The sequence below is a fragment of the Apus apus genome, chromosome 11 (genome assembly GCF_020740795.1).
Source record: "Apus apus isolate bApuApu2 chromosome 11, bApuApu2.pri.cur, whole genome shotgun sequence".
NCBI lineage: Eukaryota > Metazoa > Chordata > Aves > Apodiformes > Apodidae > Apus > Apus apus.
The window spans coordinates 19395611-19419952 of record NC_067292.1 but is presented as its reverse complement, the minus strand read 5'-3'; the positions used below and the strand labels follow the sequence as shown (position 1 = coordinate 19419952).

At 49.7% G+C, this 24342-nt stretch overlaps 1 protein-coding gene across 1 annotated transcript in view; it reads right to left on the bottom strand.

Moving 5' to 3' along the window:
* Positions 1 to 24342, bottom strand: part of ATP6V0D1 (ATPase H+ transporting V0 subunit d1) — a 37426-nt gene that overhangs the window by 3331 nt on the left and 9753 nt on the right. Inside the window, exons 2-5 of the mRNA XM_051629393.1 lie at positions 22952 to 23123; positions 8792 to 8970; positions 5794 to 5873; positions 387 to 464 (exon numbers count right to left, since the gene is read on the bottom strand). Coding sequence (XP_051485353.1) covers positions 387 to 464; positions 5794 to 5873; positions 8792 to 8970; positions 22952 to 23123 — 509 coding nt within the window. The remainder of the gene's footprint in view (positions 1 to 386; positions 465 to 5793; positions 5874 to 8791; positions 8971 to 22951; positions 23124 to 24342) is intronic.

The window sequence follows — 24342 nt, the reverse complement described above, 5'->3', positions numbered from 1 at the left end:
TTAGGCACAACAGCTGGGCAGAACCCTGCCCAGGTCACAGAGTTTCTCTCACCTACTGCCCCAGAGTCCTGCACATCCCACAGCCAGCCTTGGCATGGAGACAGGGCAGGGAACAGCTCTGCTCCTTCTCCTGCTCCTCACCCAGGTGAGAGGATGAAGATGTTGCCACAAAAGGCAGCAGATGTTGGCACCTGGCAAGATCAGGACTGGGGAACCAAACATGTCATGTGCAGGCAGTGCTCTCCTAGGGCTCCCAGGGAGCAGGTGGAGCGTGCACTGGGATGCTGAAGAGTAGCTTTAGCATCCTTAAAGCTGGCAGGGAAGCTGGGCACAGAGCAGTAAGTATCACGGCAACACCATCCAGCTACAGGGGTTTCCACACCTACCTCCAGGATGGGGCACATGGCATCTGCTGTGGTACCTCCCAGCACCTTGCAGAACTTGTAGAAGGACTCCAGGTAAGCCTGGAAGAGAGAGGGCAGATAAGGATTCTTCTATACAGCTTCATCTACTGCCCCACAGGGCCACTCAGGAGGGGACAAAGAGCACGCAGGGACACTCCCAGATGCTTTGTAACACAGCACAGGCACTTTCACCCCACATGAACTTGGATGCCAAGCCCACACGAGGGCTGGTGCTTCCCCCAGGAGCTGGAGACATGAAGGGTTGTGCTTGGGTTTGTTCAAGTGACTGCACGAGCCTAATGCAGGCAAGGTCCCCAGGCAGGGAGTCAGAAACTCACAGAGTGGTGGGGGCTGGAAGGGACCTCTGGAGATCATCTAATCCAACTCCCTGCTAGAGCAGGACCACCAACAGTAGTTTACACAGGAACACACCCAGGTGGGTTTGGAATGACTCCAGAGAAGGAAACTCCACCACCTCCCTGGGCAGCCTGTCCCAGGGCTCTGTCACCCTCACAGGAAAGAGGTTTTTCCTGATGTTTAACTTGCCCCTCCTGTGCTCCAGCTTGTGCCCATTACCCCTTGTCCTGTCACTGGACACTCCTGAGAAGAGTCTGGCCCATCCTCCTGACACCCCTTGTAGATATTGATCAGCACTGATCAGATCCCCCCTCAGCCTCCTCCTCTCCAGCTGAGCAGCCCCAGCTCTCCCAGCAGGTCCCTCAGCATCTCCGTGGTCTGTGCTGGACTTTCTCCATGACTTCCTTCTCCTCTGTGAACTGGGGAGCCCAGAACTGGACACAATTCTCCAGATGGGCCCTCACCAGGGCAGAGTAGAAGGGGAGGAGAAACTCCCTTGACCTGCTGGCCACACTCTACTTCATGCAGCCCAGGATGGCATTGGCCTTCTTGGCTGCACAGGCTCTGTGCTAGCTCATGCTCAGCCTGCTGTCAATCAGAACTCTGAGGTCCTTCTCCCCAGAGATGCTCTCCAGCAGATCACCCCCCAAACCGATCCATGGAGATTAAAGCCTGTCTGGCTCCTTTGAGTTGCCTAACTCAAGCCTCACGTGGTCTCCTGACCTTGCTCTGGCCCCCACGGACATGCCAAGCCACACAACTGGAGCTGCAAGACCTCCTCTCAGAAAGTACCGCTGCGTAAGCGGCATCAAGAGATGAGACAGGACATCTGTGAAGGAAACCAGCCCTTCTCTGTAATTCTCTCTTCACTCTGCAGCCACTTGGTCTCCATCCCAACTGGAGCACTGTGTAAAACATGTCAGGCTGGGCACAGCCACGCTGCCTCCAGGAAACGTAATCCTTTGTGGAGATGGACTGTAATCCAGCTGGAAGATGACTGCATCTCCCAGGGGGAGCCCGTGAAGGCAGTGCATGGCTAAAAGTGCTGTTCAGCAAGAACTTTCTCAGAAGAAGTCATCATGTGGTAAAAGGTCTCCCTGGACTGAGAGCTGCAACCTGAATTGCTTAAAAGGGATGGAAGGAAATGATGCTGAGACATCGCAAATCTCTGCTCTGATCACAACGACTCCAGGACTGAGGATGGACCAGGAATGCATGTGTTGGACACCCTCTCACAACCCAGGGAGGTTCAGAGTGGATCTCTTGCTCTCTAAACTCCTCCTCAGAGAGGAGCCCAGGTGCAGCTGGATCCAACCTGTGTCCCAGACCTGGCCCAGAGGGGTTAAAATGTCACAGTCTGAGGAAACGCTCAACCCTCCCATAGCCCTTGATCAGATGAAGGTGAAAGGACCCTCAGGGTCTGTATTTGAATTAGGTTTAATTAAAACTCCAGAAGGAATTGGGATCCTTCAATTACTATCTCAGGCTGCACGATCATAAAGGCTGACATTTGGATCACGAGAGCACAACACGTGTATGTTTAAGCTGCACAACCTGAGAAGAACATCAGGATTAGGCCTTGAGTTACTGAGTGAGGTTAGGAAGGAAGAGAGAGCAGGAGAAGAAAAGCTTAGAGAGAGAGAATTAGAAACCCCCCAGTCCTGGCTGCAGCTTTGGGCCAGCAGGGGAGAGCTGGTGTCAGTGAGGCTGCCCAAGCCCACCACTGCAGCCCCTGTTTTACAGGCCTCATTTCCTTGTTTTGCAAGGGTGAGCAAGTGTGATGGAGTCATGAGACTGAGCAGCTGGGGGGGGCCTGCCCCCTCTGCCCCTCCATCATTGTCCTTATCCACCATTGTCCTTATCTCAAAGGCTGGACCTGCAGGCCATAGGCCATATGCAGCCATCAGCAGTTGTCTCCATCCTCTCAGGCAGGCCTTTTGGGATGCAAATGTGACTTTAAGAGATTACAACGGGGTTCAATTCCAGCAAGTACAGGTCTTGAGGGCTGGTCCCTCTACAGCACTCTCAGTCTCTGTACTAGGAAAGCACCTGGATGACTGTTCTGTAAATATTTGTGCAAGAGGACACTGCTGGGTGAGTATCACACATCATCTCCAGCACTTGCCACTGCTCAAGCGCAGGAGAGCACAGAGCATTATTCTGCAGAGCTCCCACAGGAACGAGGACATGGATAATGGACTTGGCTGGAGGCTGACATAAGTGGGAAGCTGGGAAAGAGGGTCAGGCACTACCCCTGTCCTTCTCAGAGCTCACAGACAGACTTCAGGCTTTAGAAGGAAAAACAGGTGAACTCAAGTATCCAGCACTGAATCACAGACACCATGGAAACTGACTGTAAACCAGCCATAGAATCCCAGACACATTTGGGCACCTTGAGGACCACCTAGATCCAACCCCCTGCATGGGCAGGGACACCTCCCACCAGCCCAGGTTGCTCCAAGCCCCATCCAACCTGCCCTTCAACACTGCCAGGGATGGGGCAGCCACAGCTTCCCTGGGCAGCCTGGGCCAGGGTCTCACCACCCTCATACTGAAGAATTTCTTCCTCATGTCTCACCTAAATCACCCCTCTTCTAGTTTTAATGCATCCCCTCCTGTCCTCTCACTACAAGCCCTTGTAAACCTCATGCTGGGTGCCCTCCCCTACAGACTCCTGCCCAGGTGACAGCAACTCACAGAAACTCTCTGGTGTTTCCAACCCTTAACCCCAGAAATGGCAGCCTCTTTGCATTTACCAATCCTTAGTGGGCTTGGATTCTAGATGATCTTTAAGGTCTCTTCCAACCCAAACCATTCAATGGCTCCATGGACCCCCTCACTCACCCTCCACCCCCATCTGCCTGTTGTCTCCAGCCCCAAGGAAGAGCCTGTCCATCCATGCTGACTTTTCCAACCCTATCTGCCACTACCACCACAGCTCTGATTCACTCCTCTTCCAGGTGAGGAATCCCAACCATTTTTTGGGGTTTCTCATAGAAAAGTCGTCGTACCCAAACCCTTAAAGATGTCCTCCTCAGCAACTTCTGTTCTGCTCTTCATATGCAGAGGTGAGAGGAATGAGACAGTGTTGAGAACAAAGGCACTATGGATCTAATGCAGCAACACAGTGATATTTGTGCAGTTCTTTCCTGCTGTTAGGAACAGGTTGTCTTGTAGAGGGACACTTGCTCGAGTCAATTGTAACCCAATATTTCACTTAGTGGTAGGAAGGAACAAGGAGACCTTTGCTGTACAGGCAGAGTGAGGATCACCTCCTTGCCCCTCCCATACATCACTCCACATTTATCCACATTGATTTGCCTGCTACATTTTATTGTCCAGCCATAAAGCTCCTTCAGCTGGTTCCTTCAGGAAGGTCACCAGGAAAGGCCATCGCTCAATCAGCTTCATTTCAACATATCCTTTCAATATGGGGAAAAATGGGAGTAAGCACTGATGATAACAACAACTGCTCCAATCTTCTGCCTACACACTGGCAGATTCCTCCAAGAAGTCTGCAGTAGGTCTGGGAGGTAGCCCTTCCCATGCCAGCTCCTCCTGGATGAAGGCATCCATCCCAGGCACCCTCCAGCTCTGTTCCTCAGAGCAGCTCAGCACAGATTTCAGACCTGATTTGATGTCCTTCATTTGCCTGTGAAGAACATTTGCATGGTATTATACATTTTCCAGCCCTTGGGGAAACAGGTGGCTTCAGGTGAGAGTCTGCCAGCAGCAGTTACCTTTTTCACCCTTGGGTCACCCTGATTTGTTAGTGACAGACCTCTGTGTTCCCTGGGGACTGCTCTTTGGTGAGACCCAGGCCCAGCACATGCCAAGAGACACTTCAGTTGGGGGTAGGAAGAGCAGAATGTAAAGAACTATCAGGTCTCAAAAAGGAGATGAGAAAGGACCTGGCAGCTGGGACCCAAGGAGGCACCTCCACCTCCTAAGCTTCTCATCCCAAGGCAGAATTCTGCACCTTGCAAGGGTGCAGGTGTTTGTGTCCAGATATTTATAGTCCCCTCCATCACAGAAAGACCAGTACATGCCAGAGGCCACAGGCAGCTGGGCATGACTGCTGACATGCAGCTCTTTCTCCCCTCCCTTTGCCTCCTTCCCTTCATGCCTGATCTGTTCCCTGCCTCTCCAAGGCCACGGCTTCCTTGGGAAGCAGAGGTCACACTGACTGCAGGCTGGCTGTGACCAGCCAGAACAAGGTTGGCAGATACAATCTGCATCCCACCCTTCATCCAGAGAGTCCAGATGGAGCGATAGCCACAACCTGCACATAAACACATGCTTTGACACTGCCAGCTAGAACCAGACACGGCCTGCAGAGGAGACAACAGCTCCTAGTGCAGGCTCAGGACATGGAGATCCTCAGCCCCTCCATCCCTGTGCCCTGCAGGACTCCTCCAACCCAGCTGCACCTTTCACACTGCTCTACCAGGAGCATCTGACCCCAACCACAGCCTCTGGAGGCTTGAGCTGACTGTTGGAAGCTCTTCTGAAAGAGCTCAAGCCAGAGCCAAGCCCATGGAAGCCCCTTAGCCAAGTTTACGATCCAGCCACTTCAGCCCTTTGAATGAAGTCAGCTACACATCTGAACTCAGGAGGTTAAGGAGAAGCCTTCTCCTGCCTGCCTGGGGCCTGAGGAAATTTATTCACAGACAGCACCTCTAAAAAAATCTCTTCCACAGACTCTCAACAGACTGGCAGCTCCAAAAAGAAGTCCCCCTGCCCAGCTCTGGTGCCCTGACTCTGCAGAGCTGGGTTCTCCAAGAGGACTGTCTTTACTTTTCAGCAGATGCAACTAGGTCTTGGTCATGGTCACTCCAGTACTACTCCAGGGAAGAAAACTGAGAGAAAGCAAATTCATTTTTTAATCTACTCTAAGAGGAAAATACCCTCTTCCCCTTTGGTTGAAGAAAGCCAGCCTAAGTTGGAGCTCCTGACTCAAGACAGAGCTGTAGTCATGCTAGGAATAAATAGGGAAATTAACATCACTTTCCCCTCCCAGAGACTCACTTACCTTATACAGTGTGTTTCGAATGATTTCAATGTTCATTTCATCCAGGTCCTGTTCAGAGATGCAGTCTTGGAAGAAAGCAGCTGAAAGAGAGCCACAGACAGGGTTAGCATTGCCCTAACTGTGCCTGGCATTTCCAGAGTCCTCAACAATACCAGGCAGAAGCAGACCCTGTGTTGAGCTTGTCCCTCCTGGGTCTGGCCCTTATCGTCAGCAGCCACCAAATTGCCATGACTCAAAACCTCAGGCTCCACCATGGCTCCCCCAGGCCACAATCGTTTTGGGGGCTCTCACACCAGCCTCTTCTCAGCTCTAGCCCCCAGCATCAGTGCCAGAGCACCCTGTGTTTAAAAACAAGCAAATCCCAAACTGTTCCCAGATGCAGGCACACAGAGACAGTGACAAGACAGCTTCCAAACTGCCTGCTAAAGCAGAGCAGCAGCACTTGAGCATCTGTGGGACAGCAGTTGGTGAGCCTCTGAGGAAGCTGGTGCTGGATTTCTCCCTCACCCTCCTGCACCTTAGTCGGATGAAGGAGGCATGGGGATGTCACAGCTCCTACAGCCCAAGTCACTGCATGGTTGGAGCCAGGAGCTGTTTGCCCTGGTCAGGTCTGTCAGTCCCATTTTCCACTTACTCCAAGGCCTTTTATTTCTCCAGCTGGAAGTAAGCAACAGGAGACAGTAAAATTCTGGTAGGACACTCAGCCTTACATATTTTGCCAGAGTATCTCTGGGAGGGAGTTTAAGCAGTTGTTGCCACTGAAAGACCACAGATTTCAGACCTAACACGGGGCACTGCCAGCTGCAGATCAAAATGAGTCTTGTCCATCTACAGTCCCACAAGGCTGTTGTACCACTCACTCATTAGTAAGAGCACAATAAAACCCACTGACAGGACTGTTATGACTTCTTCAACTCTCACTCAGCAACCAATTTTTGCTGAATCTGCTACAAAGAGAAATATGAACTCTCTCAGCATGAGCAGTCCAGCTGCGGGTAGAGAGGACACTGCACCCACACTGAGCACTGGCTCTGTACCACAAACCAGGTACTGTGCAGGCTCTCACCTCTGGCATGCTCTGCTTTTATAGCTCAAGCTCCCTGGTCTGTGGGGTCTAGAGGGCACTGAACATGCATTAACACCCCAAGAGGTTTCTTGAGACTAATGCCACGTAGCTGGAGGAGCACAGCTCCCTAGGGCTGGCAAAAGTGAAAAAAGAGAGTGTGCCAGGACTGGTTTGCACTGCAGGACTCGCTGGCCAGCCTGGACAGTAGCAGTGGCTACTTCAGAGTAGCAGAGGAATGAGAACACAGCTATTTCAGTTCTTGGCCCTCCAATATCCCAAATTAGCCTAACAGCAAGTCTTATTTTGCCCTGCTAACCTATGAAAGCCATTTGGGGTTAGGCATTCCTACCAAGCCACATAGCTGCTCAAGGAGATAGAGCCGCCGTTCCTTCGCGTGTGGTCACTGGAAGGAGCGCAAGTTAAACAACTGGAGCCCGCCTGCCTGCTTGTTTAGGCAACACAGCTACTCCTCGTGTTCTCCTGCTGAAGAAGTGCCACACTAGATGGTACACAGCCTCAAGGGCACAGCCAGGGCAAAGGTCTGAAGACCTCAGGCTAGCCAGGGCAGAAGCAGCAAAGCTCACTGGTGTGCAAGTATGTGAATGCTGGAGGCAAAGACCCTCAGCTGCCAGCCACGTTCTCCAGCTCCACCTCACCATCTTCACTCCATGCACAGCTGGAAGTCCTAAGCTCTCTGAGAACTAGTATCTTTCAAAGAGTTGGTTCCAGCTTCTTCCCAAAAGGGGAAGGTTCCTGCTTACTCCTGAGGAGGATTTTCTCCCCACACACCATCCTCACAGCAGGCCCAGCTCAGCAGCATGCAGGGGCTTGGTTCTCCTCCTGCACCTTGCAACCCAAACCACTTGAGACATGTTTTCCCTCCTCTGCTGGGCTCTAGCTGGAAAATCATTTTTCCATGACAACTATTTCACTTCACCTGCCCTGTTCACTTCCACAGAACATCTGCAGAAGAACTTTCAGTTCCAAACCCAGCCAGGGTTAAAGACAACGTGATCATTTAAAGTGTTTTCCTCTTTCTAGCAACCCCAAAAGAATGATTAATCACTGACTCAGGCACACCTCATCACTTTTTTGCCCACAAATGCTAAACTAGAAAACTTCCTGTGACTACCTTTCCTAGTACTGCAATAAGACTGCCAGATTTTCTCCAGAATCACTTCCTACACCTTTTATCTTTCAAAAAACCTGACCGTTGGGTTTAGTGTCACACACCTCCTGGTCAAGGCTTGTAGCCCTAAGACAGTGCCTAAGATCCTGCTACACAATGAGCTTTGGGAGATGTATATTTTTTTTTAATTTAGGTTTATTTTTTTGCTGTTGCTGCTTGGGGTTTTTTGGTATGTAAAGAGCTTTCCTTGATCTAGAGCTAATTTTATCAGTTTCAAAACAAGAGCAGGCATGTGCAGATCCCCACAATTATCTACAAAAAATACCCAGTGGTCCAAGTAAAGGTGCTGGAAATTCAGTGACTCATTTCAGCAGAGAACCTGATAGCCCTTCACTAAGGAAGCACGTGTCCCATGGCAATTACTGGTCTAAGACCTCTCAAACTTTCTCCTTCCTCCCTCATTTCAGGTGATGGTTCCCAAGAGAACATATCAAGCAGATCAGATATAGCTACACCTGCACTGCCACCACATCTCAAGGCTTGGCTCACACAAACCAAACTCCCCAGTGGGCTGTTCTGGACATTTGTTGAAATGTACAGAGAAAGAGCAGCCCCTCCAGAGGGAAAACTGGCATAGAACAGGCATGAACCTGAACTACAGCCCAGCCACCACAAGCAGCATGGCCACATCTGTGCATTACCCACCACTTCATCTTTCCGCAGCACAACCTAGTTAGACTGGGAGGAGAAAGGGACATCTGTTCCACAAACAGCTGAGATATGTTTGAAAAAGCTCTGCTCACCCAGGGGAGTGTCCACCAGGATCGCATTGTAGAGCTCAGCAGGTGTCTGAGCAATGTTCACGGCTTCCATCTGCTCAAAACTTCCCAGAGGATGGCACTTGGGCACCAGTTCGGAGATGGAACGTTGGTGCAGAGTCCCAGTGATCAGCAGAATGACATTGTCAATCATGTAGCTGTACCTGGAGGAAGGCAAGAGGAAGCCTGTCACTACACCAATAATATTAAAACCCAGCACCTGGCAACAGACAGGCACACATCTTCAGCACCTGGGGACATCTCCAGAAAGGTCTTGCCCCAAAAAACTAGTAAGGAGCCTCCTTAATGGCTCCTTCTTGTGCCAGCCTAGGAAAAGTGAGTCAAGCAAAGCCCCAGGCTGGGATTTATGCTGCACCTCAACCACACCACCTGGGCACCTCCCACCCACCACTGTAGGGTAGTAGATGGGAAGGGTCTTCTGAAGGTCTCCAGCCCAATGTCCTGTTCCAAGCACGGCCAGGTGCAGCTGCTCAGGACTGTGTCCTACTGAACTCTGAATTATTTGCAAGGATGTACATACGTTCTGAAATGGTTAAGTACCACTATCAGTTCTCCTATGAAGACAGGCTGAGAGAGTTGGGGTAGTTCAGAGAGGAAAAGGCTCTGGGGAGAGCTTAGAGCACCTTCCAGTGCCTGAAGGGGCTCCAGGAAAGCTGGGGAGGGACTCTGGACAAGGGCAGTGAGAGAGAGGACAAGGGGGAATGGATCAAAATTGGAAGAGGGGAGACTTAGGTCATTAGGAGAGGAAATTCTTGAGTGTGAGGGTGGTGAGACCCTGGAACAGGTTGCCCAGGGAAATCGTGGCTGCCCCAGTTACATTATACAGGACCAGCAGATTCAGTCTTTGGCCCAGTAGTTATGGGACATTCAATCTGGAATCGCTCAGCACAAGTTCCACCAACACAAGCCCTTTGTGACATTCTCTCCAGTCTGTACATATTTCTCTTGCACTGAGGAGCCCAGAACTGGTGAGGCCTCCACCAGTACCGAGTAGAGGGGAAAAATCACTTTCCCAGTTCAGCCAGAGAAGGACCTGAAGACTAGGAATACAGGAAAGGCTGGTGGCCTTCTTCAAGTAGATGGTCCAAGCAAGGGATCAAAGCATCATGTAAATACAAGGAGCTGAGAGGAAAAGCATCCCCAGCAAGAACAGGAGTCATGCTCTAGGCACCTTCACCATCAGCTGAGGCAAAAGCCACCCAAGCTGAGAACCTGAAAAACATCAAGTGAGATGGAGGTTTTTTTCCCAGGCAGCAGAAGAAGCCTTTGCCAATGTCCCTCAGCAGCACAAGGAAGGGACAGGATATCTGGGATTTTACACTCCGTTGCTCTCACTGCTAGAGCTCTAACTCTAAAAAGTTAGATGATGGAACAGACCTGAAGCAGCTCCTTGTCAGGAGCTGCTCCAAACCAAAGGAGATCAGGCCTGAGCTAGAACAGCAGAAGGACCTTTGTACTTCTGGAGCTGGAGCTCTGTTGAGTCTCAGGCTTCCCACATGTACTTGAGCACTGAAGAAAGGGAGTATCAGGCCAGCACTCCAGGAATAGGGCAAGGGCAGGGACACCAAGGCTCTCCACACCTTTGTCAGACAGGCCTTGGGATGCTGCTGGTCTTTTTTTTTTTCCAAGCTAACATGGAGGACCTAGCACAGCCCTGTTTCCCTGTGAAGCACATCAAAGGCAGGGAAGCAGAGCCAGTTCCAGGCAGATCTCAGTAGGTTTTATTAGATGGGCTTATTGCCTCTCAAATGTGCTCAAAGGGCACATATGCATGAACAAACCCACACCTTAGATCCTCAAACAGGTGCTGCCTTTTCCTCTCCTGCAGGGCTGGGTAACACCTCCTGGCCCCAGCGTTTTTGCAGAGCCTGTGTTTGCAGCCTCTCTTTCCAGGGACCTTCCATCTAGAACCATGACAAGCTTCACATGCTGGGAAACCTCCTCTTGCCCTTTAATCCAGAAGATCATTATCCTCCCTCCTGTTTGTGCAACTCTCACCATGGAGATGATTGCAATCTCCAGGACAGCAAGAAGAGCCTGTTCATGAGAACTGAGGGTGAGTACCTTGAGGCAAACAGCTGGTTCCTGGTAAATACAAGCATCTGCACCCTCAGGCAGATGCATCTTCACAAGGTGCACCAGCCCAAAGATACAAGGGATCATCTCCCAGCTCCACCATCTGCTCTCAAACATGCAAGTTTGCTTAGTGCAACACAGTAGTTTTCAGGAAAGTTCACACCAGAATTACTCTCACCAAACAAGCCCAAATTCATTTCTTCAATTCAGTCTACAAAGAAGGAACAGGCAAAGGCTATAGGATCATTGGTAGCACAGCTCTTCCCAGCTTACCACGGTTCTTGCTCTCTGCAAGGTTATTTGCAGCTGGCAAGGAGCCTGGTCAAAGTCAACCATACAAGAGGAACTGAGCCCTTTTGGTTAACAGGTCTGGCTTCAGAGCAGTTTAGCTCCTGGAGTCACACCAAGCTCATCCCTGCACACCCAGCCCAGCTTGGCATGAAAGCCCCAGCCACCTCTGGGGAGAGCAGCCCAAGCCTTCTTCATGCATGAGAAGCTCTGGTTTTTGAACTGATGGTCCCAGGAAAGACAACCCAGCTGGCTCCCACTGCCAGAGTGCAAGGCATAGCTCTCCACATTTCATTTATTCCCCCTAACTTGCTTGTTTCCTCATCCTTCAGTCTGAGGAATTTTACAGTTTATAAACCAAATGCCAAGGTATCCAAGGACACCCAGCAGCAACTTTTTGAAAGAGCACTTTACCTATTGTGACTATCCTGCTGCCAGGGAAGGATTCATCCCTGCAGGAGGAGGAGTTGCCACGCTCAAGGCAGAAGGGAAATTTCTCATTCAAATTTCCACTGCAAAAGCATTTCAAACCTTTGGGATAACAAAAGAGCTGCAGCAGGACAGAAGTCTTCCTGTGCCTGGTGAGGCCAGGCAGACAGCAAGCACCACTTCCTAACCCTTCCTAATATTTCCTGTTTCCTTCCAGCAAGCCCAGACCACACTTACCCTCAGTCCCTGCTTCATCCCAGTAAAAACCATCCTGACTCAGTCAATCATGACAATGTGCAAGAGCTTTCCTAGGAACTTTCAACTACTTGTTAACAGAGCAGCTTTTGTCATAGAATCCCAGAGTGGTTTGGGTTGGAAGGGACCTTCAAGCTCATCTAGATCCAACCCCCTACATCTGCAGGGAGACTTCCCTGCCAGGTTGCTCGGAGCCTGATCAGACTCATCACCCTCCCCACCGCCTGTTAGGTTCTCACCAGCTTCAAATGTTTCAACCTTCATGGTAAATGCATGCTTAGACCCCTCCAAGAGCATTTTAACCTTCACTAGCTCTCAGCACAGCTAGTAAGAGGACCACACAATGGGACATCAGAAAATAGGAGTAGCTGGTCACTTGCAACACCATGAAGTCTTACTGCAGCCCTTATTGGGCATGGAAAGGAGGTTAGGACATGGGATGATCTGGTGGGAGACTGGAGAGAAGGCAGAAGTTCCAACAAGCTCCTCAGCGAGGACAATCCTCTGCACTAGCCTCCTGGGAATTCTCAGGAGGAGTTCAGAGGAGAAAGCACTACATGGAAGCTTTACAGAAGCTACAGGCAGTGACATGGGGTGGCAGGGCTTTAATGAAGTGATAAAACAGTACCTGATCTCGAGCCCCCAACCATGCCTCCATAAAGACTGTAGCAAAACTCTCTTGGCAGGAATGTGTTTTACACTCCTGTTTTGGGCTGCTCTCTGCCCATACGAGGAGATGGACACAAAGAGAGGGGATGTTCAGTCAGGGTGCAGTTACACCCTGCTTCACTCTTCCTGTCAGCCACTGAACTGAGGTGTGGTGTATTCCAGAAATTCACCTTCACAGAAACATGCTTTTAGTTGATACTGAGAAGCGTCAGAAACGTCTCACAGAAGAGAATAATTTCATATTAAAGGACAGGAAAGAGTCAGCAAGCACAGAACCATCATCCACATCAGAGGAGAGAAGTTGGCTTACAGCTTCCTGAAGTCCAAGACAACCAAAGCCAGTATCTTCACTCCTCCAGCAACACCCAGTCCAGCACAATATGCCCTTGGTGACACTCAGGCAACGAGCACAAAGCCAGGATCTGCCAAAAGGTCTGTATGTGGGGAGAAATATTCCATCCAGCAGGTCAGAGAGACCATTCTCACTGCTGGTTGAGGTCTTGGACCAGCACAGCAGAAAGCTCTTGGAGAAAGCAGAGGAGAGCCAGTCCCTGGAAGCTTAACATCTGAGATAGCCACCTGTGGGAAGTTATCAAGCAGAATCAGGGAGGAGGAAAGCACATGTGCAAAAGCCAGGTACAGGTTCTTGGCCAACTTATGGTTTCCTCCTTTTGAGGTTACTCCACTGATAAATGAGACTTGCAAGCAAGATTGCAATAGCCCGTTGAATATTGGGAAAGGCTTTTCAGCAGAGGAGCACATAAAATGCATGGAAGCTCATCACATGGGGCATTTACAACTGGGCCTGAAGGCCCCTGGGCAAAGCCCTGCAAGGCAGCAACCCCAAGACAGTCAAGGCTTCTCCCTCCCCCACTTACTAATCTAACCTAATCAGAAAGAGTCATTGTCCTACAGGAGACAGGTTGGGGCTTTTTTTATTGCTTTCTGCTCCAGGATACTGAAGAAACCATAAACAACACTGCAAGTGATCACAAAGCATGACTAATGGCAGAACACTGCATGACCTGATCTCAGGGATCCTTGGAAAGCTCTGCCAAAGTGCAGCTCAACAGCTGCTCTGCAAGGGGGCACGAGGACAGCCCTTGGTGACAGGAGCCACCGCAGAGAGCAGTGGCCTGATGCACAAGAATCACAGAATCCCAGACTGGTTTGGGTTGGAAGGGACCTTGAAGATCATCCAGTCTCAACCCCCTGCATGGGCAGGGACACCTCCCACCAGACCAGGTTGCTCCAAACCCCATCCAACCTGCCCTTCAACACTGCCAGGGATGGGGCAGCCACAGCTTCCCTGGGCAACCTGGGCCAGGCTCTCACCACCCTCACACCAAAGAATTTCCTCCTCATGTCCAACCTCAGTCTCCCTCTGCCAGTTTTAATCCCTTCCCCCTTGTCCTCTCCCTCCCTGCCCTTGTCCCAAGTCCCTCCCCAGCTTTCCTGGAGCCCCTTCAGACACTGGAAGGTGCTCTAAGGTCTCCCTGGAGCCTTCTCTTCTCCAGGCTGAACACCCCCAACTCTCTCAGTCTGCCTCCAGAGCAGAGCTGCTCCCGCCCTTGGATCATCTTCAAACAGACCTGTGGCTCTGGGGTTTGCCAGGATGGGTTAAGGTCTTGCATTGCTCAGGCAACTTCAATGCTTTTCAAAACCAGCCTCAGATTTTAATGCAGACTAATGCTAGCAAGGCAAAAGTCACTGTGTGTTTGTATTGGGCAGTCACTCAAATGACTGTAGAAGCATGTGGTTATTTTGAGATGAAAAAGGGAAATCTCCAGTGGGATCAGAGCAGTGCTCTGAACTTGGCATAAGTCCTAGTTGATGAGAAGCTCACCATGAGCCAGTGATGTGCACTTGCAGCCCAGAAACCAGCTGTGTCCTGGGCTGCATCAAAAGCAGCGTGGCCAGCAGAGCCAGGAAGGGGACTGTCCTCCTCTGCTCTGCTGAGACCCCACCTGGAACTATGTCCTTCTTATGTTGGAGTCCCCAACACAAGAAGGTCATGGAGCTGTTGAAGCAAGTCCAGAGGAGAGCATGAAGATGATCAGAGGGCTAGCCAGTCTGGGATTTGATGATTTAAAGCTACTACAGTCACTTTAGCATCTAGCACATCCCTCTTACGACTCATCCAGTTCACGTACTCAGGGGCTGGGGGAATTAACATAAGGAAAGTATTTTGGGATGGTTGTACCACTGCTGCCTCGGGTTTGTTCACAAGTCCACAGACCCAGCTCTTTATCCCACTGGGTATGAGACCTGAGCAAAGGTGCTGGTAGGTAGAGCCACTTGTCACACCTCTCTGAAGCTCCAAACGTGCCCCAGGGGACAGCAGCACGCAGGCTTCACAGCATGAATGAGAAACTAAGAACTGTGCCAACAGTCAAATCGCTTCTTATCTGAAGTGTTGTTTTAAAATCACTAGTAAATAACTGTACAGAGGTCCTGAATGGGAAACGAGAGGGAGGCTGCACAGCAGGAAAACCTCAGTGTCCTTCTGAGGCTTGTCCCAGTGACGACAATGCACTCAAACCCTTAGATCAGTTTTCAGCTCAGACCAGCAGAAGTCAGACCAGCAGCTTCTGGCCAGGAGCAGTTGGGACCCCCTGTGTGCAGCTAAAACTCAAAGACAGTCCAGGGAACAGCAGGAGCAGAGGCGATGGTCTCCACTCAGAGCTCCCTGATCAAGTCCTGTCTTCACCCACTGTCTTTCCTAGAGTCACACCAATAAAAACCACACCTAAGTGGTAGGTTCATGAACCTGCCAAAGAGAAGGCTGAGAATTTCATGGTTGCCACCACAAAGCAAGGGAACTCAGCCAGTAAGTGGGTGCTCTGCTAAACTTAGACCAAGGAGACCATCTCACAGCAAAGAATTCTAACTCCACAGTACTACAGAGGCTGTGGCAGCCTCTCAAATTCAAGTATCTAGGAATGTTCTCAGCATTAATCTATATTTAGCTGCATCTCCACATGATTTTTACCATCTTCTACTGAGCCTAGGTCTCTTGGGATACTGACCTCAGTTTTCCAGTGGCATCATCCGGTAACTTATAAGCATTTATACAGCCTTAGCTGTGTTAAAGGCTAAGAAGAAAAAATGCTAGATTAAGAGCTTTTAAATTTTGAGGCTTTAGGAATATGACATGATCTAGATGCCTACAAATTCCTTGAAACAGCAGGGAATGCTTTGAACACCTTGGAGCCTTCTGCAAGAGTCTCTGGTGGCTTAAACCTGGTGCCTCAAAGATGGACCTCAGAGCTTGAGAAACACCAGGCTGGGATGTAAGGCTGAGTCCTGGCACCCTGAGCTGTGCTGAGCAGACTTCAGCACTAATACCATTTTAAATATTGACCAGAAACATCTCACCATGCTTCAAAAGTCAAACTTGCATATACTGTTTTCTTACTTACCTTCCATGTAAAGCACTAAAAAAAACCCAAAACAAACAAGCCCACATTCCAAGGATATAAAAGAAGATTAAAGGCTGCACTGTGCAAACTCACATTGCTCCCAAAACTGCCTGAAGTAGCTCAGGGAGCTGAGTGAGTTTAATGGCCTAAATGCCCTTTTTACCCAATTCTTGGTGATTGTGTGGTCTGGGCTTAGATTACACACACAATGAGGCTGTGCAGACAGACCTGCTGCCAGCAGAAGACAAGAAAAGTCATCATTGCACTTGACAGGCAGGAAACCATGTGGGGTAGACACAAGATTTTGCTTGGCCCCTAAATATTACAATATTTTGCAGTATTTCTGCAAGGCTCTAGAGAAGTGTTTGCTAGACATTGAACTAGCACATAGATTGGATCTGGGGAAGAAAACCAGGAGCCAAGATGCCCTCAGAAAGTCTTCAGAAGCAGTGCCCTTGGCCTCCAGAGGACTTCTCTGGGCTGAATTTGCCTCACTGGGTGAGGCAAATGGATGGAAAGGTAAAAGGAAAGGTGCTAAAATCCATCAACAGAACTTGAGAAGAGTTTCAAGCAAGGAGCGAAGCATGTTACACAGGGACAGAAGTGCTCAGGGAACATGCATCCAACTGAAGGCTCTACACACAGGCTGTGCTCTGGGAAAGCTGCAACCATCCATCCACTGATCAGAGGAGCAGTGATAATCCCTCACACACTCCTTCCCTCCCTGTTTTACAGCTAACAGACAGGCTGCTCTGTCTGGAGAGGGAAAGGTTGTGAGAAGGAACGTGAGGGAAGCGAAAGGACCACCCTGTGAGCTGCAGAATCAGTGAGTCAGCTTCAACAAAGCCCAAGATAGCTGAGTCCACACACTGCCCTGGAGGAAACAGCATCAGCTTGGACAGGCATGGTGTCAGGGATGTCTTCTCACCTCATGACCCACAGCTTGCCTGCTACAGCCCCTTCTCAGGGCTGCAGAGCTTTGTAAAAGATTTCTCTTAGTGAAACACAGGTCTACACCTGGAGATCATCAGGAGCCTCTTGCTGCATTTTTGCTGCCACCTGGAACATTTTGCTGGCTCTTGCCACCATGCCTGTGGCTCCCTGTGTTTGGTGGGGGCCATGCTAACACCTTCCAAGGGAAGGACAGCACTGCTCAGGAGAAGGAGGCTCATGCTGCTCCTGTTCAAATCCACTGCTCAAATGAAATATACTCCAGACACTAGAGGTTTGGGGAAAAAAAAAAAAGCATCCCCTCAACACAACACATACCTTTCAAAGAGTCCCCTTCCAGTGAGGACACCAACTGTCACACCATTTTGAGAGGTGACTTCCACAGCCACCACTCAGGCATGCAACCCAGTCCATTTTCATAGACCAGTACTCATTCTGGGGAACTGTGGCCTTTGGCTAGGCAGAAGAACAGATGCAGGTCTGATGCTACCATCCAGGTGACACCAGCCTGTGACCATTTCCAGCCCATCAGTTCCATGCCCTCTTATTTTGAATATTGCATAATCCCTCCAAGAACTTGGCTTATCAGTTCAACTTTGCACTCCCTGCAAACAGGGAAGCTGTTTGTCAGAAACCTGGGCTTCTCTGCCAAAACCCTCTCTGCCAGAAAAGGCTCATAAACCTTTTATTGCAGGATCCCCAGCCACTACAGTAATCTCTGCTTCCCTATCCCACCACCACCAAGGATTCAATAACTAATTGAGAATAATGTAGCACAGTTTTAACCACAGCAGCATTAGGAAAGCTCCTCCAAAGTGCTGCATTCATCCAAAAAAACTGCAAGTGTCTAATGTAAAGCACTTGGAGTTTTTATTCTGCAGTCAAGGACTTCAAAAGGATGCAGTCCTAATCCTATTTTGTAACCTCCAGGATGCACACTTCAGTATATTTAGAATTAAGACAGGCAACTTCCTACTCCACAGAAGAGGATTATTGCTCTCCAGCTCAAGTAGCAATTGAAACAATTTGGCTCCAGAAAAACCACTGCTGCAAGATTAAGTTTGAACTCAAAAGTCATGCAGCAGAAACTAGATCTATCCAGTGCAAGGGAGAGGCAGAGCAGGACTGGGTCAGGGAGAAGGTAACAGAGGAAAGTGTCAGCTAAGAAAAGGCATGCGTGGGGGAAAAGGTACATGCAGCCTCATCAAAAACATGTCTTGTGACTACAAAAACAAACTGAAAGCCAAGTTCCCAGCCACATCCTCAGGGCAACAAAGAACCCGTTCCCAGCCCTTGCAGACTGGTACAGTGAGAAGACAAAAGATGACCTGGTCTGTCCTCTGACAGTGGGCTCCACCATGGACTTGGAAAATGTGTTTAGACCCCGCTCTCCCCAGAACTCACTCCTCCAGCAGACTCAGTTTTCACAAAGTTACCAGCAGGTCCCCAACCTGAGCAGAGGATCAAACCCTTCTCTGCCCATCAGCTTGTTGCAAGGGCTCAAGAAGCCCGAGAGCTGCCAGAGCCCTCAAGTCAGGCTGCTGCAAAACCAGACTTTCCAGAGTGGGGAAGAGACTGTGCTGAAACAAGGGTACAAAAACAAAAAAAACAAAACAAACCACAAACCCTTTTTCCTACCCCCCTGGAAAAATACTAAAGCTGACAATCAGATCAGGCTGCAGCAGGCTAGAGAGGGGAGCAACACCATGGTAAAGATCCTACCTAAACCATGGGCAGGAACACTGGAAGGAAGGAGATGGGACATGGCACAGTGTCAGGCTAACACAAAGAACAAAGCCTTTACAGAAAGGCAGGGCAGCACATCACCAAGAAGAACGTAAAACCCACTTCCATCCCACAAGTCAATATGTGCTTGTTGAATTCAGGAAGTGGGTTTTGCTGCTTCAAGTACACTTAATACCTGTTTGTTGCTGCCCTACAGAACATTGCCCGCATTCCCTCAGCCAAACAGTCAATTGTTTGTGTTGGAGAAGATGTCACCAGCCAACTCGTGCCTACCAGTCAGAACCTACTATGGGCAACTGAAAAACACAGGGAAGCACCAGCAGAATTCCAGCCAGGAGCTGCCTAGTGATAGGCAGAGCTGGCAGGTGCTTTACAGAGACTGTGGCAGGCCCAACAGGTCAAGCTTTTCCTTGCCACGACAGGCAGTGGCAGAGGTGCCAGCTACAGCCACCACTTGAAAAAAAACAAAAACAAATAAAACAAGAGGAAAATTAGCCAGCTTCCTCAGTATTTTGATACTAACAAGGCAACACTTGCCACAGAAGAGTTCCGGGAGAGGATTGGAGCCAGGAAAGAGTCAGCATGCTGCCAGAAGTAGAGCACAACAGGACAAAACTCAAGTGGCAGCAAGCAACTTGAGGAACGAAGACCTTGGTGTGGGGTTGCTGCCGAGCTGCGTCCCAGGGTCAGTTCTGTGTGCTTTTAAACACTGTCCTCTCCCCCAGGCTAAGGGGACACCCTGACCTCCCACCTCCCCTGTAGGTGACCAGCCTCCCCTCGGGCAGGGTGTGCCCCTGGGGACAGGCAGCCACGGGGCTGGAGTGCCACCTCCCGGCTAGCCCAGGCAGCACTGCCTGAGCTCCTTGGAGCTGGGCAAGGAGAGGACACCAGGAACACAGATCCTCCTGCTGCTCCAGAGTCCACGCACCATCCCCCTTGCTGCTTCTACTTTCCATGTCCTCACCTAGTTCATTGGCCACTTAGAAGAGGCAAGAGACACCACGAAGTATCATCTTTTTTGGCAGGTTGGCTCTGGAGCAATCAGAGGTGGCAAGGACTACAGCTGCTGTGAAGACCATACAGTTCCCCAGATTTTCTCAGCAACACATCCCAGGTCAAGATGGGAGCACCCTCCAACATTACTCTGGAGAGCACCACAGTCACATGTAGATCAACTCAAAAGCACCCCAAAATCCAGCAGAACATTCATGAGAGAGAAGGCCTGACTGTTTTTTAAATGCTTGCTCCTTCTACAGCCTGGCCACTCTCAGTGAGGTGGTACCCAAGTGTTTCACAGGCCTTGACAGGCCTGTCTTGTGCAAGGTTATCCAGTCTTTCTAAGAAGGCCAAAACTGTAATTACATACAAAGGCATCCAGCAGCAGTGAGATTCAGAGCTGAACTGGACATGCTACAAAACATTTCCTTCCATTTTAAGCCAGACATACCTCCTACAAACCCACTCAATTTTAAAAATCTCTGTTTACAACCCAATGTCTCTCCCTCAAGAGAGTCCCAGTGACCTCAAGCTTTCCTCCTGCAGAAGCCAGCCCTGCTCAAAAACTTTCCACATCTTTCCACCATTTTTTATTTCAATTCAGCCTGTAAAAGTTCAGCACATGGACACATTCAGTTCAGTACAATTTCTTCTTCTGACCACCTGGTGCCTCACTTGCCTGGAGCTGTCTACCAGGAGAGGTCTTTACCATTTCCTGCTCGAGTTTCATTAACTACACTAAAAGAAAGGACTGGGAAATAGCCATGGTCAGAAGGCAAAGATAAATCACCTCATCACACCTTCTGTGTACCCAGAGTGGAAGATGAAGTGGCACTGGTGTGTGCCTCTGTCACACAGGGTAGGCAGGATGACAACACCCCCAGCCCTGCCAACATCCTCTGGCTGAACATTTCTGCAACTCTGCCCTGGGTGGGACGACGGCTGCTGGCACAAGTCTGTGCTGCCAGCCTCCAAACAGAGCTCTCCTCTCCAGCTATTTGGGAGGTGCATGGAAAGCATCACACTGTCAGCAGGACAATAATTCCTGACACTTTGGCCCCCTGCCCCAAACCAAAACCTACTACAACCCATGGGACTGTTCTAGAGAACAAAACATAGCCTGAAAGGCAGCCCAAGAAGTCCCATCTGGTCTACTCTCTTTTCTAGCAGCCCAGTCACCAACTACATGAGGATTATCAGGAGAAGATATTAAGACCCACTGCAAAAATGGAGGACACAGAGTTCCTGAAGAGAGGCCAGAGGAGGCCACGGAGATGATGGGAGGGCTGGAGCAGCTCTGCTCTGGAGACAGGCTGGGAGAGTTGGGGTGTTCAGCCTGGAGAAGAGAAGGCTCCAGGGAGACCTGAGAGCACCTTCCAGTGCCTGAAGGGGCTCCAGGAAAGCTGGGGAGGGACTTGGGACAAGGGCAGGGAGGGAGAAGACAACGGGGAACGGATTAAAACTGGAAGAGGGAGATTGAGGTTGGACATGAGGAGGAAATTCTTGAGTGTGAGGGTGGTGAGACCCTGGCCCAGGTTGCCCAGGGAAGCTGTGGCTGCCCCATCCCTGGCAGTGCTGAAGGGCAGGTTGGATGGGGCTGGGAGCAACCTCGGCTGGTGGGAGGTGTCCCTGCCCATGGCAGAAGGGTGGATCTAGGTGATCTTTAATGTCCCTTCCAACCCAAACCAGTCTGGGATTCTATTATTAACTTCAGTTTGAGAGAACAGAGGAGGTTGCTCTATACAATTAAGATGATCAGCTAGAAACTGCTTCAGTCATTGCTGCAAAATAGGGGCTTACTGATGTCTTGCTGATGACTTGTCATGTCTTGCTCCATACCTGGAGCCAAATATGAAAACTCAAGGAATTTTAGTGACAGACATAAGAGAAAAAAATGTATTTCTTAGAATATAGGAAAGGCTTAAAAGACATGGAGCTTAAGCAAAGCGACCCAGAAAATAACAGATACGAGCCACTGGGTTAGAAAAAAGATTGTGCTACTGTCCAGACACAAAAAGGACAGAACAGGAAGGAATGTGGCAGAGAGATGGATCTTTAATCAGTATTTGCACATGCAGGAGATGCCACAGAAAGACCAAAACTTAAAAATCTTTTATTTGACCACAAAGGCCTCTCCACATCAGCCTGCATCATTAAAATCTCTAGGTGGCAAGATAACACACACACCTGCCAAAACAAGATGAAGCATCACTTGCCAAAGAGCCTGTGATGAGCCCAAGCTCACTGTCTCAAATGCATGAATGCTGATGTAGCAGCTCTCCAACTGGAGAACAGAGCATAACGCTATTCTCAGAGATGCAAGTTAAAGTCATGTTCCACAGAACTAGAAACTCACTTTTGTCCATATCTCATTACTGGTCAGAGAAGGCCACTGGCTATGCTGTTTGCAAGCCAAACTAGAGCTTACAGGAACGTAGACCAAGGAAAGGAAAAAAGGCAATTTCACCTCCATGTTTCAAATGCAAACTAGCACAACTGGCAACTGAAGGAGAACTGCAGCTTCATTTTATTCCCAATTAAAACAAGAGCAGCACACAGGGAATCAGGGCAAAAGCACTAGAAGCTACTGATGAGAACAGTGCTATTCCAAGCTTTTCTGATCAGCTGAACCTGCTGTGGTCTTTTCATACACTTGACAGAGACACAACGGGGGCTGCAACCCTGTTCTTCCCCTTCCTGCTGCATGTTCTGGGCCCTCCCTTTCCCTAGTGCTGGTGTTCACTGCATCCCTTTGAGCTGGCTGAGAAAAACAAATCAGTCAAAGATTAACCCCCAAAGGGAAAAGGCGTTCAGTTTTCAGGCAGCTCGACTCCCTAAACCAGTTTGTGAGGGAATCAGGGGAAGGTCTGCAGCCCCTGAGGGCATGATGGCAGGATCACAGCAGCCCTGACTAAAGCTGATTGACCTCAGTGGGTCAGAACTTACAGGCAACTGCTGTGATGACCAGGCACATGTTTTTCAGCAGGATCACCTTTTTTAAATCCCAGGAACATTTAACACGAGGGATGAGGATGATGGCTCTTACAGACACCAAAGGCAACCAAGCAGAGGTGCCAATGAAACACACACACCCTGGGAGCAGATGCCTTGGACAACATAATGATGTTGTGCTGCTGGTTGGAGACCTCCAGACATGGCCAAAACAGCTTTGTTCAAGGAGCTGCAGAAAAAACACAGCTACAAGGCTGAGTGTGGGAAGCTGCTCTGAGAGCCCTCAAGTCTGGAAGAACACCAGTGTTTCAAATGTTGTTCACCAACAGCTGGTACTCACGTGATGAAGTCCAGAAAACTTGCTAGGGGCTCATAGGCATGGTTCCTCATGTGACGGAACTCCACCACCATCTTCTCCTTCAGCTTGTCATCTATGACGGAGACGGTGAGCGGGGAGGCTTCGTTGGCCAGGAAGTTCCCATAGTCTGTACTCTGGAGGTGCAGCTTCAAGTCTGAAAAAGAAAGAATTCCACTCTGCAGGGTTTGTGCTGGGTTTGGGGTTGGTTTTGGGCATGCCTCAGAGAGCTGCTGCTCAGCAATCCTCAAGGCATTCTTTTCTCTGAAAGATCATCCAGACAAAACCCATGTGTTGAGTCATGAGCTTATATTTGTGCTTGGTTTTATCATGGACAACTCAAATGCAGGAAGAGATCTGTTTCACCATGCCAGACTTGCCCCATCTTAAAGAGAAAACTGTGACACTCATTGTGTAACTGAGCACATACCTGTGCCAGCTCATCCATCATGCTTGATCAAGGTGGAAGGCTGCTGATTTTCTAGAAGTATTTGCTAGAAATCTAGAAAACAAAAACTTAAGCACTCCCTCTAGCCCAAAGGGCTCTGGTTGCAGGCTTCTCTGAGGCAATGATGCCTGAGAACCTATGTGCACTCACAAGCAAGTTTCCTCAGACACCAGTGATGTGGAAGCATCTAAGAAGCTTTCAAAGCCAAAAAGACACAAACTGCAACGCGATAAAGCAGCTGTTACACCATCACATCAGTCCAACTGACTGCACTGGTCAAGAGAAGTCAGGCATTGAGAGGTAGAGAGTGTCTGGTGAAGAAGAAGGCCACTGATATCTGTCTCATGTGGTAGGCAAACCCTGCCCAGGATGGAGGAACATGCTCAGAAGCCTTCCCCTCCTCCAGTTTCAAGCAGAGGAAACTTTTGTTTCCGCCATTACCCTCGCTGCAGGTCAGGTGCCCAACCAAGCTGCTGTCCTGGCCAACAAGCAACCACAACATGCTGAGCTCTGTCAAGATAAAAGCTCTATTTGAGCCAAAAGCATTTAAGTGTCTCCATGGAAAAACTGAATCCAGAACTGAGGAACGTCATATAATCCTACTCCTCAAAGCTCTACTAGTTGCACTGGTACATAATGTTCACCTCCCTTCAGCTTCACCTCAGAGGACCAGTTAGCCAAGCACCCTCGTAGGGATTCAAGACCTTTGTGAGGAAAGGAGAGTAGCTGGAAGAGTTTAGTCAAACCAGATGTGAACTCATCGTCCAGGGAAAACAAGAAAAAAGACGTTTCTCCCTGGCTTCTCTGAAGCAGAAGTGCTGAGGCTGCCTTTCCCTCCCACTGAACCATAGGAGCCCTCAGCATTGCAGCAGGAGCATCCAGGGCACCAGGGTCAGAGCAAGGACTCAGCCCAGCTTGAGGAGCTGGA